At 33.7% G+C, this 13,333-nt stretch overlaps 2 protein-coding genes across 2 annotated transcripts; one reads left to right on the plus strand and one right to left on the minus strand.

Annotated features, from left to right (window-relative positions):
• The first annotated feature begins 348 nt into the window (after window positions 1-348).
• LOC108815032 (protein DETOXIFICATION 33) lies at window positions 349-6,695 on the plus strand. The gene is given in 11 exon segments (XM_018587694.2): window positions 349-704; window positions 4,356-4,551; window positions 4,958-5,128; window positions 5,131-5,302; window positions 5,388-5,474; window positions 5,545-5,601; window positions 5,678-5,766; window positions 5,769-5,915; window positions 6,032-6,150; window positions 6,235-6,321; window positions 6,410-6,695. Coding segments are annotated over 11 exon segments (1,449 nt in total). The 5' UTR covers window positions 349-434; the 3' UTR covers window positions 6,464-6,695.
• Window positions 6,696-8,656: 1,961 nt separating this feature from the next.
• On the minus strand, window positions 8,657-9,754 carry LOC108847718 (uncharacterized). Its single transcript, XM_018621043.2, has one exon. The coding sequence runs from the start codon at window positions 9,752-9,754 to the stop codon at window positions 8,657-8,659; it is 1,098 nt and encodes a 365-aa protein (XP_018476545.2).
• Between the last annotated feature and the right edge of the window lie 3,579 nt (window positions 9,755-13,333).

Below are 13,333 nucleotides of genomic sequence, written 5' to 3' on the forward strand. Positions count from 1 at the left end.
AAGGGGAGAGAAGTCGTTAGATAGGAAATATCCTTGCTGCGTTCTCTGCGACTGTTTGCAGGTTTCACGACACGTGATGATCCGCAATTAGTTCACCCTTTTTTCTAAAAAAAACAGGAAAAAAAATTTAAAGACCAAACTTTGTCCCCACCGATACTCTTGCCCTAAGAGCCGGACAGGACTTTAAAATCTAGATCCAAAATATTTATGAACCGGACCGAAACTCAAATATTTACGGGTTTATCGGATTTGGACCAGGTCAGATCAGGTTTATCAGGTTTGGGCCAGCCCCAATTGGCACCCATACTTTTCTTTGCACATTCCATATATATTCATTTTGGTACCTACCACCGTCTCCCTTCCCTATGTTTAAACTCATACCAGGGGGGAGAGAGAGAGAGAGCAATTAAGGCAAAACTTCTCGCAAATCGAAAATGGGAAAGGATAAGACTTTGCCGTTGCTTGACCCTCGTGAACCACCGGAACTCACTGAAACCAAACCGGCGTCAAGAGTATGGGCCAAAGAGTTCCGCCAAGAGTCGAAGCGGCTCTGGGAGCTAGCCGGGCCGGCCATCTTCACAGCCATAAGTCAATACTCTCTCGGTGCACTCACTCAGACTTTCTCTGGTCGTATCGGCGAACTAGAGCTCGCCGCCGTCTCCGTCGAGAATTCTGTCATCTCCGGTCTCGCCTTCGGTGTCATGGTGCGTCATCTTTCACACGTGTCTCTTTCTTATGTTATATGGTGTGTTCCAATAAAGGCCACGCAATGAAAAACCATTATTCTTTAGGGATTTTATTTTATTTTTGTTAGATACAAAGTAGATACCTCCGTACATTTTAAAATTATAAAATCAGTCACATGATGATGTTAGTTTGTCGACTAAGGAAAGTTAGTTCCGGGCAAATTAGCCGTTGATACCGAACTAAGTTAGTCGCGAAAAGGAACATTTAAAACGACTTTGGCCAAGTTAACCATTGATAGTAGAAATAAGTTAATCAAAATTTAGCATTAAGAGAAGTTAGTTACAACTAGGTTCAATGCATTGTTGATCAACGCCAGACTTTTAGTGTTAAAATGGATTCTCACGTGCCATAGTTACAAAATAGATCTCCTCATAGGCTCATACATTGAAATAACACATGATTTTACCTTGTTATTTCCAGAGTCAACTTAATTACTGTTAATACTGAACTAATAAGTCGTAACCTAAAGCAAAGAATTAATAAAGAATTTGGCCAGATTAACCAGAAGATTCACAACTAGGATTAGTTACTGTTGATTCTGAAACATGATTTTACCTTGTTATTTCCAGAGTCAATTGCTTTGTTTCGGTTCTTGTAAAACTAAAAGTAGAAAAACATAATTGAAACGGAATCCTCAGACAAAGGCTCAAAGGGGGTTATTGGGATAAATTTGTGTAGAGTTTGTAAATTTTAAAAGTTGATAGATTTTAAAAGTTATGTGGATAAGAAAATATATACACATTGATTTACAAAATTTATCATAAGTTTTCTAGATTTCTACTTCAAGAATTTATATTATTTATTTTCTATCATTCATTTTGTAAATTAAATATATAGTTGTTGAGAAATTTAAAATATGTTGTTTAGGAATTTAATAATAAATAAAAACTCAAAATTGAAAATAAAAGTTTGAAAAATACTTTCAAAAAGAAATTCAAATTTCAAGTAAAATTTTGAAATTCTTTTTTAAAAAATTCAAAAATGTTCGAAAAAGAAATTTGAAAAGAAAAAATTATAAAAGTTTTAATTTAAATGTATAATTCGAAAACTATATAAATTTTTTATTTTTATTTAGTGATAAACAATAAAATATAATTATACATTCAAAAAATAATTATATAAAAGTGAATTATAATTTTTCATTTTTTGTTTCTTAGACATTTCTATCACATAGATTTTATAAATCTAATGGATACATATGGTGTTTTGAAAATTATGTCTTATGAGCAAAAAAGAAGAGAATTTATTTTTTAACATTAGATTTAGTTAGAATTAAAAATTAATATTAATTAAATTTTTTGAATAACAAGAGGTTTTAGTGGATTTTAAAAGTTCTCAAAAAATAATAAGGGATTTACTAAAATTGTTAAAATCAATTAACCAAATATCAATAAAATCTCAAAAATTTTAAAGTTGATGAGAATTTAGTTGTCAATAACCTTTTTTATATATTTTTAACTCGTCATCAACTTCGATTCACCAAATCAATTTACAAAGGTTTTGACCCCTAGAGACTCATTTAAGGGTGTGGGACACGTTAGTCATTCATTTTTGCCCCGCCCACCACTAGTAGACACGTTTCAGTTCTTGTTACCACTTGTTTGTTGGTTTATTGACTTTATACATAAACTTCCAATGTTGCAGCATTATCACCAGAAATAAATAATTTCATATCTGTCAATATCTTTTAGTAGTTTCTTCATTTCATATATAATTTATAGTTCTATCTCAATAATTCATTAGGACTACTAATTAAACAAACAAAAAAAAGACTGTATCAAGTGATAGGAGTGGCTTAAATTTGGAAGTTAGTAAACATTAGAGATGGTAAGCTTTCTATATTTTCAGTTCTCAAATAAATCCAAAACAAATTGACCGTTTCTTACAGTTATTACAATGCATAATACTATTAGCAACTAACACTCTGTTCTAGATCCAAAATAAAATAGATATATATCAGTTCAGAATTCTAAAGGTGTAATAATGTAACTTTTTTATAAGAAGTTGTACTGCACATGTCTCTAGAAGTAACCTTGACGAATCCTGGAAAGCTGTCTAAATTACTTTCCTATCCTAAAGTCAAAATAACTAGAAAGCACATGTTTTATAGGTTTGGACTTTGGGTCTATGTCAGATTAAACGTAGGTCAGAATACAATCTTTAAAATAAATATTACGGTGCTGTTCGTTTGCTCATCTGGGTGATCCATCTGGGTGAAGATGCAAGTTGATGTTCGTTTTGTACATTAAAATGCTACATCCAGATGGATCACCCAACTGCATTTAAGAAAACTCAGCTCAAATTCTCATCCAAATGAGGGTGAGTCTTAACGGAGCATCTGGGTGAAGGTGAGTCTTCACCAAAAATTCCCGCCAAAACCAAAAAATGCAATTTTCTATCAAAATCGAAAAACACAATTTTTTGTCAAAGCCGGGAAAATGTAATTTCCCACCAAAACCGGAAAATGTAATTTCTCTTCAAAATCGAAAAATGCAATATCCCGCCAAAATTATTCGTCGAAATCGGAAAAAGACAATTTTCCGCCAAAACCGGAAAACACATATTTTCCCGCCAAAACCAAGAAAACACAATTTCACTCCCAAAACTGAAAAACGTAATCCCCCCCCCAAACCGGAAAATGCAATCTCCCGCCAAAACTGGAAAAACGTAATTTCCCACCAAAACCGAGAAAACACAATTTCCCGCCAAAATCAAAAACCACCAATTCCCGTCAAAACCGGAAAACACAATTTTCGTCAAAACCGGAAAACACAATTTTTCGTCAAAACCGGAAAACACAATTTTTCGTCAAAACCGGAAAACATAATTTTCCGCCAAAACCGGGAAAATGTAATTTCCCCCCAAAACCGGAAAGCACAATTTCCCGCCAAAACCGGAAAACACAATTTCTCGTCAAAACCGGGAAAACGTAATTTCCCGTCAAAACCGGAAAATGCAATTTCCGGCCAAAATCGGGAAAACGCAATTTCATGCCAAAATCGGAAAAACGCAATTTCCCGCCAAAACCGGGAAAACGCAATTTCCCGCCAAAAACGAAAATCGTCATTTTTCGTCAAAACCGGAAAACACAATTTCTCGTCAAAACCGAAAAATGCAATTTTCCGCCAAAACTGGGAAAACGTAATTTTCCGTCAAAACTTAGAAAATGCAAATTTCTGCCAAATTTTTTAAAACAAGTCTATTTTAATTATTTTAGTAACAAGTTTATCTCGATGTAGATGCAAGTGGAAAAAAAAGCAAACAAACGTAGTTGCATTGAGATGATTCATCTAGATAGATAAACGAAATGCAGAGACGAACAACACCCAGATGGAGCATCTGGATAAAGCATCTAGATGGACCATCTGGATGCATCTTTCAGATGTACAAACGAACAGGGCCTACTTGTGATTCACTTCGAATTCTAGAAATAGTTATGACATTTTGGAGATATAGCACACTAACAAAATTACACCACGTGATATATGTTGACTGTCATAAACCAGTAGCAATGACATCATATTTCACCAAGAATGCAAGAGCTAAACCTAAAAAAGGAAAACAGTGTTGAGGAAACTTAATATTGTGGTGATGGAAAATGGTTGCAGTTGGGGATGGGAAGTGCACTGGAGACGTTGTGCGGACAAGCATATGGAGCCGGACAGCTTAGGATGCTTGGAATATACATGCAGCGTTCTTGGGTCATTCTTTTTACCACTGCTTTATGTTTGCTTCCCGTCTACATTTGGGCTCCTCCCATTCTTTCCTTCTTCGGCGAGGCTCCTCACATCTCTAAGGCCGCAGGTATCATCCCACTACATCTTTTTTCCCAAGAAAGTCTATGTCACGTTCAGGGCGGCTCATGGTTTATTAAAAAAAAAATCTTTCTAGACCATTTAATTATTAAAAAAGTATTTTAGCATGATTTTTTAAAAAATTGTAGTACATAAAATGTTATAAACTTCAAATATGAAAATATTGTAAATATATTTTTTAAAATACATGAATATTTAAGTTTGTTTTTAAAATAATTATATTTTTTCTTAAATATATATATATATATATATATATATATATATATATATAAATTTTTTTTAAATTGGACCCTTAATATCATGGATCCCGAGGCGGTCTCGCCCCCTAACTGAGCCGGCACTGGTCACATTTCAAAAAATCTTCATGCTAACGTTTCCAAATTTAAAATTTACAGGGAAATTCGCACTGTGGATGATCCCACAACTATTTGCATATTCAGCCAACTTCCCAATACAGAAGTTCTTACAGTCCCAGGGGAAAGTGCTTGTGATGGCTTGGATCTCCGGGGTGGTTCTGATTATACACGCAGTCTTTAGCTGGCTATTCATCATATACTTTAAGTGGGGCTTGTAGGTGCAGCCATCACCCTCAATACCTCATGGTGGCTTGTTGTTATCGGTCAGCTTTTGTATATTTTAATCACCAAATCAGACGGTGCATGGAGTGGATTTTCTTGGCTCGCGTTTCGTGACCTCTACGGATTTGTCAAATTATCCTTAGCGTCTGCTGTCATGCTCTGGTACCAACTTTTCTTACATTTCATTTTTGGACTTATGTAATTCACGGTTTCGATTAGTATGACGTTTGTTGTTTGTATTCTACAGTTTGGAGTTTTGGTATTTGATGATCCTGGTCGTTGTCACGGGTCTTCTTCCTAATCCATTAATACCAGTCGATGCCATTTCCATCTGGTAAACCCATTTGTGATGATTGTCTCTGTTTATTTTTATTCCAATGAAAATATGTTTTGGTCTTTCACAGCATGAACATAGAAGGTTGGACGGCAATGATTTCAATCGGGTTTAACGCTGCTATAAGGTAAGATTATTACCCTCTCTTTTCATATTAGAGTCGCATAGGAAAAACTAATTGAAACTCTCATTGGTGTTTTCAGCGTGAGGGTTTCGAATGAGCTGGGTGCAGGAAATGCATATCTAGCAAAATTCGCAGTGATAGTTGTCTCCATAACATCAACCCTTATCGGGTCGTGTGTATGATTGTTGTCTTAGCCACAAAAGATAGCTTCCCTCATCTTTTCACTTCTAGTGAAGCTGTGGCCGCAGAAACCACGAGAATAGCTGTCTTGTTGGCCTTTACTGTCCTTTTGAACAGCCTCCAGCCTGTCTTGTCAGGTAGGTACCTCACATTGAGTGGTGGCAATATAACTAAATTAGAAAAAAAAAAAGAAGAAGCAATATTAGGATCAGAAAACAATGAGTCGTGGTTGCTTTTGGTACATGTGTTTTAGGTGTTGCTGTTGGAGCTGGGTGGCAGAGTCTAGTGGCATACGTGAACCTTGCGTGCTATTACATTATTGGACTTCCTGCTGGTCTTGTTCTTGGATTCACACTAAACCTCGGAGTTCAGGTTAGCCTAATCGATTTTTTTAAACAGTTTGTATTTGCATTGTTCTTTTTCCATTTTGGTGCTAATTCATTTGTGAAATTGTAGGGAATATGGGGAGGTATGGTAGCTGGAATCTGCTTACAGACACTTATATTGATTGGAATAATCTACTACACTAACTGGAACAAAGAGGTATCTTATCTGGCCTCTGTATCCTAGTTATGTTATGCTTAACCTTTGTGTCGTGGTTTGAACGCTTGGTTAACTTTGAATTCTGCAGGCAGAGCAAGCCGAGAGTCGGGTTCAGAGATGGGGAGGAACGGCGCGGGAGTGATCAACCCCTATGTAGGACGAGGATGATTTGTTCGGGTTTAGCAAATTGTTATTCCTGGGGACTATATCTTTTGACTTTTGTTGGATAATGTCGTGACTTGGTCACCATCCTAGATATTCAAATTTGTCTTTATTGTCTAGACGAAAATTTTATCTCTTAAAAAAATTAAACTGAAAACGCAAAGCCAAGATCATGATATTTAGAATAACATGTATTATTTTCGAATGTTTCATCTGAACTTGGATTGATTGAAGAGAAAAAAAAGTCATACGATCATAACCTGCTGACACTTCTACATAGTGCTGGACTCAGAGACACTTTTACATAGTGCCTTAGTATTGCACAAAACAGTCTAATAATCAATCGCTTACATTTTGCAGAAAATATCGCGTCTTCTTTATCAAGTCCAATGCACAAAGCTGTAAAGCTCTCATGGATATTCTAGGAAAATTGGAGAAAGCCTCTTTGACAAATGATTAATGCAATCAAGTCAGTCATTTCATTTTTTTGCAAAACAACTCAGTTAGACCGCGACAGAACTAAATAGAGCATGGACGTCTAAGGTGGCATTGGTAAGTACTTTGGTCTACCTACATACTTTAGCCGCAGAAAGAAAGACTTTTTGGCTTTAGATTGGTTAAAATTATATAACGCTCAATCAACTGATCCAAATAGAAAGCCTTAAGTTCAAAAAAAAAACTGATCCAATAGTTTCTTTGTGGCGACATAAAAACTGAAATGCTAAAATTAGTGCTTTTTACTATCCCAACTTTCACTATATCCTGGTTTTAATCACCGATTAACCTGACAATTAGTATTTTCACACATCACGATAATTTTTTACTAATGATAAAGACCATTTTAAAAAGAATTCTTTCTAATGTCAAAGAATGTAGAAAAATTTACGAGGACAAAATTTTATTTTTGGTAGAATTTGTTATTCTCAGTTATTCTAAAGATCTCCATTTAGTATTAAGTTTGTACTTATTAAATTTTACTTTACCAAAAGTGAAAAATGCAATAAAATTCTTTTAGGATGGATAATAGTATGGAAAATTCTCATAAATAGACTATTTTCAAGTTTTTGTTACAAAATATCATAGAAAGAAAAATGACCAAAATGTTTTATTTAATAGGTAAAAAGACTTTAATATCCTATATATAAATACAGACAAATAAATAAAAAATAAGAAAAAACAAAAAGAAATATTTTTTTAACAACTAGATTTATTTATTCATATATGAAAATTACATAAAATGTATAAATAATAACAATAAATACATTGAAAGACATAAATAATAAGAAATAAGAGCAACACATTGTACGTAAAGATTTGAAGATGCTTCCCCAAAATGCTTATTTTCTGAGCTTCAAACAGATTACTTCTGTTAGTTTTCTTCTGCACATTCACACTCGATCTCATATGATTTCCATGTCTGGCTATCATCCATAAGACAAAACTCCAAACTCTATATTGTATACTCGCTACAAATATCAATACCTTTTGTTGTATAACATTGGCCAATTCCAAATTTGGATTTAAAAATATCTTTCGATAAAGAATCCAAGATATTGATTCCTTCGAAAATAATAGAAACTGAAATTGCCAATTTTCAACGGTTGAACGAACATCGCCATACAACAAAAGGATTACATCTTCACTTCTGAAACCACTGACTCCTCCATCAAATTTTCCATGGTTTCATCAATAATCCGGTTTTGCTCATATTACTATACCACATATAGGCTCCGACTGGTGACATGTAGTATTAAAGCTGATTTACAGTATGATTTGTAATTTGAAGTAAGTTGCAGTAAAAATTATGTGGTAAAAACTGTAAGTTTTTGCGGTAAGTCTGCAGTAGAAATAAGAATTATGATTTTTAAAAAGCTATTGACTGGTAACCTTTTTGATGTATAAATTGCAGTATGAATTTTTTAATAAAGTAAATGAATATATAAACATACAAATAATAAAATATTTACTAAAAACAAATAAAACATTAAGATATTTAAAAATATCTTAAATAAGTATTAAATTTGAAAAGTAAATTTCAATATATATTATTTTCTAAATATTATAATCTAAAATAATATTTATTCTCAATAATAAAATAAATTAATTAATTAAATAATAATAATAATAATAACATGACCTTTAAATTAAAAAAAAATCCAATAAATAAAATAAATTACAAATGTTCATTCCAAATCATGTTTGCAATCTCATCTCGTACGTTATTCATGTATTGACCATCCATTGTTATTTCTTCTTCTTCAAGTCTACTAAGCTCTTCTTCTTCAATCCGTCGTCTTTGTTGTGCTTGACCACTGCTATCACTATCTTCAAAATCAGCATCTGGAATTTTGTGAAGCCTGATAAAATTGTGAAGAACCATTGTTGCATGCACAATTCTATTTTGGGTCTTGACGTCATAGCGAGGCAAGTTATCAAGGATTCTCCATTTCTTTTTCCAAACTCCGAACGTTCTTTCGATGACTGAACGAAGTGATGCATGCCATTTATTGAACAATTCCTTCTTGTTCCTAGGAGGACCATCATCAAATTCTGAAAGATGATATCTGATATTTTCTTTACTGCTTCCTCTGTATGGGGCTAGAAATCCTCGTCTATTGGCATATCCAGAATCAACAAGATAGTATTTACCTATAGGAGGTTTAGGGAATATAGGGTCTCCATCTATTGCATATTGCAACACCAATGAATCATGTGTAGACCCAGATGCACCTAGCCATGCATAAGTGAAGATCATGTTTATATCACATATGCCCAATATGTTTAAACTTGTTTGTCCATGCCTATCCCAGTATCCAACTGCATCACTACCTCCAACCTTAACTCTGACATGTGTTCCATCTAGTGCCCCAATAAATCCACTAAAAAAAGGCCAATAATTTGAGTTTTCTAGTAACTTACGCGGATAAAGCTGGAGCGATGCCATCGTTGGAGTCTTTAAATACTGACATGCAAGACTCTCCACTGCGTTCAACACTTCATGAAACTTTCGATAGACAGTCTCTTGGGAACGACCAAAAGACAATCCAACATACCGTTGCGTATCATTTTGGGCACATGTAACGAGAAATATTGCCACCATCTCAACAACACTGATATGATCAGTACTCTTTAGGCTGTAACGTTGCTCCAGTGTTGTGCATAGGCACTGAAAGGTTTCTGGATGCATCCTTAACATGCTCATGCAGTGGTTTGGATTATTACGAATCTGATTCTCGAGATTTCGCCAACCCAGTCCCCGTTCGAATACCATTGGTTGCTTGGAAAAATGACGCTTGTAGTACTCCATCAAAGGTTGTAAAATCATATCTATATACTCTTCATCTTCCAAATCATATAGTTCGAGCAGCTCTTCATCTGTAAGATTTTCTAGACCTCGAGAATATAATTCGTTTAATCGTACGACCTGCAAAAATATAAAGATTTTAAAAATAATTAGAATAATGTTAACTATCATAAAAGATGCTAAAAGAATAATTTATTAACTCTAAAAATATAACAAAAAGAATTACTTTATTCTAATTAAAATAAAAATAAAATAAAAAATTAATCATCAAGATTAATTCTTGTCTCACTCGATTCCCCCCCATCACCCATTTTCCCATATCCACGTTTGTATCCTATTTCTTCAAACAATGACATTAGTTCTGAACTAGATGGGACACCAAACTCCTTATGACTTTCCATGGTTGTTCTTATGATGTTTTGCTCTGGGTTAGCACTTGAAGGATCACCATGGCAACGTTGCAAAGCCTTGAAACGTTCTCCGGAGAAATTTCCGTGACGATCATATCCTGTATAACCCTCCAAAAATGTAATCCTGTCATGATCACTTTCATTGTAGACAATCATTTCTCGGGCAAATGGATCTTCTTTTAGTACTTTGATGCAAGCCCACCAAAAATCTGTCCACCTTGTTAGACCTTGAATTGATTGTAGGACTTCATATGCCTCTTTAAATGGCTGAGCTTCATTTTTTTCTCTGCGCTCTTTTGCTTCTGCAACTTGAGAACGACGTAACTCCATCATTTCTTTGAACTGTTCATTTATCTCCTTTTCAAATGACTTTCTTCTTCGTGGGATGTTCTTCTCGCGGCTCAGTGCAACGTCTTTCCCTCGACTAGTTTCGTATGGAGCAACACGTGTTTGTTTTCTGTTTGACCGCTTTGATGGACCAGTAGCTGACCTTGGAGGAGAGTCTAGTGAAATGGCTTGTGGGTGGTTATGCACATCAGTTGTATGGTCTCCATCGTTGTCTTGGGTTTCTGGAACAGATTTATCATGTTGTTCATTTTGTTCAGCATCTTGCACGTGAGTTGAGTACATAGCTTCTGGTTTACTGCCTTGACGTCCAAATATGCGCCTCATAAGTTCCATGTGGGGGATCCCATTTTCACGTATCTTTTTTGCATGGGGAATTTCCTGCACAACTCAAAGACAAAGTATACATGAATATTAGTAACAAGATTTGTTAGAAGAGTTTTTTGTAAAATATAAAATTATACACTAACGTACCTTTTCGCGGTCTTCCCACCAGTCAGAATCCATCTCAATCAAACCGGTATTATCATCTGCTGAAACTCCGGTAAAATTCTTGAGCCTTTTATACGATCCATACATATTTCTCAATGTATCGTACTTGCTCTTGAAACAATCCCAAGGAAGATTTATACCAGTTCTCCCCAAAAATTCTTTACAAATACGTTCTCTCCCCACGTCTCTCGGTAACTTTTGTCTGTATCTAATTTTAGCCAACTCAATATCTAGAAGCTCCAGGTATATCCCAATATGCTCATCTTCCCATTTAATTTGTTTTTGTTTCTATAGTTATGTTAAAATAATTAAAATACTATAACCTTATATGATTTTAAATTTGACATATCAATTATAAAATATTATAAAAATTTACCTTACGACCTGTAGTTCCACCGCCGTCTTCAGCACCAGCACCAGCACCAACATCATCAACATTTTCATTATTAGACATCTTCATCCAAAAAGAATAAACAAAAATTAATAACTATAAATGGTACTCTATTACATTTAAACAATATATAAAGCTATGCAAGTAATAAATGAAAATTTATTTTGCACGTAAAGAAGAAGAAGATAGAAAAACTCAACGTAAGCTTATTGGTTACACAAATAAAAATTTTGGAAGTAAAGAAGAAGAAGATAGAAAAACCTTTTTGCAAGTGAAAAATGAAAATAATTTTTGCCAGCAAAAAGAAGACGACAGAAGAAAACAGACCTTAGGTTTTGGATTTTGAAAGTGATGTGATACAGCACTAGCTTAGGGTCATATATATAGAATTTTGTCTGGTATATTTTTCGAATTATCCAATAGATTTTACATTTAAGATTTTGTGGTTATGATAATAGTTGGTTAAATTTTTGAATAATTCAAAAAATTAGGAACAATAAAGATTTTGTTATAAAATCTTTGACTAGCATTAATTTAGGCACAAGTATTGATAGGCATTTGTAGTTCACGATTTTCATTTTTTCTAAACAAAAAATCAAACAAATTTGTAATGCAACTTCTAAAACATGAGATTTTGGTTGATGTAAGTTTTTGATTTGAGTTAACAATTTTACAAAGGGGTAAGTCAAAATTGTAACTCAAGTACAACACATCTTAAATCAAATCTAAACTCAAAAAATTAAATCTAATGCATGATTGGTAACATTTTTGAGTTACAACTCTAACTCAACCTAAATCAATGGTAACTCATGTCACCAATCAAAGCCATATAGTATATGAATATGAAGTATGAACATTCACAGATTTTTCCTTGTGTGTTGCAAGAAATCCTTTTTCTTTGACCATTAGACATTCACCATCAAATTCCAATAGCCAAAGGGAACAAATTGCCTCTAGATTATCGAATAGATTTCCGATGGATTATCTTCCATCAATTGAAAGAAGATGAAAGCCTGGTTAAGATAGCGTCTCATAAGTTTTTGAATAGGATTTTCCAAAATTTATTCAAAACGATAGAGAATGGCCATCGATCATGGACATAGAGACCACGTCGGAGATGAATGATGCGTAGTAGGTGCAACCCGTGTAACATCTAACTCCGATCAAAAATTTAACGATTCCAATATGAGATCAGAATAGAACCAGAAGGATCCAGTTAAGAAACGGATCACACTACATTACCAGAATTATTACTGGTGTGAGAATCAACCACCGTAGCTTCCTCGAATACTTCTGGTGGAGGAGCGAAAAGTGATAAAAAGGTGTTCTTGTTACAGAGATGTTGATACAGACTTTTTTTTTGGTCTTCTTCATCATTTGAAATCAGTAAAAAATCATCGCCTTCCTGATTGCACAGAGAGAACAAAAACAAGCGGTTTTGAAATTTCGCGCTGAGTAATTTTTTTTTTTTATAGTTTCAGATTATATGTTTTCAAGTTTGAAATCTTTTTATAATTTTTTTTCAAGTTTTCTTTTTAAAAACTCGAAAATACTTTTAAAATATTTTTAAAATATTTATTTCAAAATTTAATATTAATTTTTTGTTTTATAAAAATTTAAATATCTAACATTTTGGTCACTTTGATCCTTAAGTTTTATATTTGTAACAAAAAAAAACTTTTAGTGCTATCATATGATATTTCTCTGATAGAATTCTTCACAAGAGTGAAATAATTCATTGGTAAACAAAATCTCTTAATCTTAATCCAAGTTCTCTATTTTCCATGTAACAATATTCTTTAGATTATTTCTCAAAAAGATTGGTTAAATGGCCAAATAAAATGTTACGTAGTATCAAATGTTAGTATTGCCACGTAAATTCAGATCCTATTTAGTATTATTATTTAC

Source organism: Raphanus sativus, chromosome 1 (genome assembly GCF_000801105.2).
Source record: "Raphanus sativus cultivar WK10039 chromosome 1, ASM80110v3, whole genome shotgun sequence".
Lineage (NCBI taxonomy): Eukaryota > Viridiplantae > Streptophyta > Magnoliopsida > Brassicales > Brassicaceae > Raphanus > Raphanus sativus.

Coding starts and splice junctions, on each gene's coding strand:
- LOC108847718 (XM_018621043.2), bottom strand. CDS start 9,754: ATGGTATTCGAACGGGGACTGGGTTGGCGAAATCTCGAGAATCAGATT.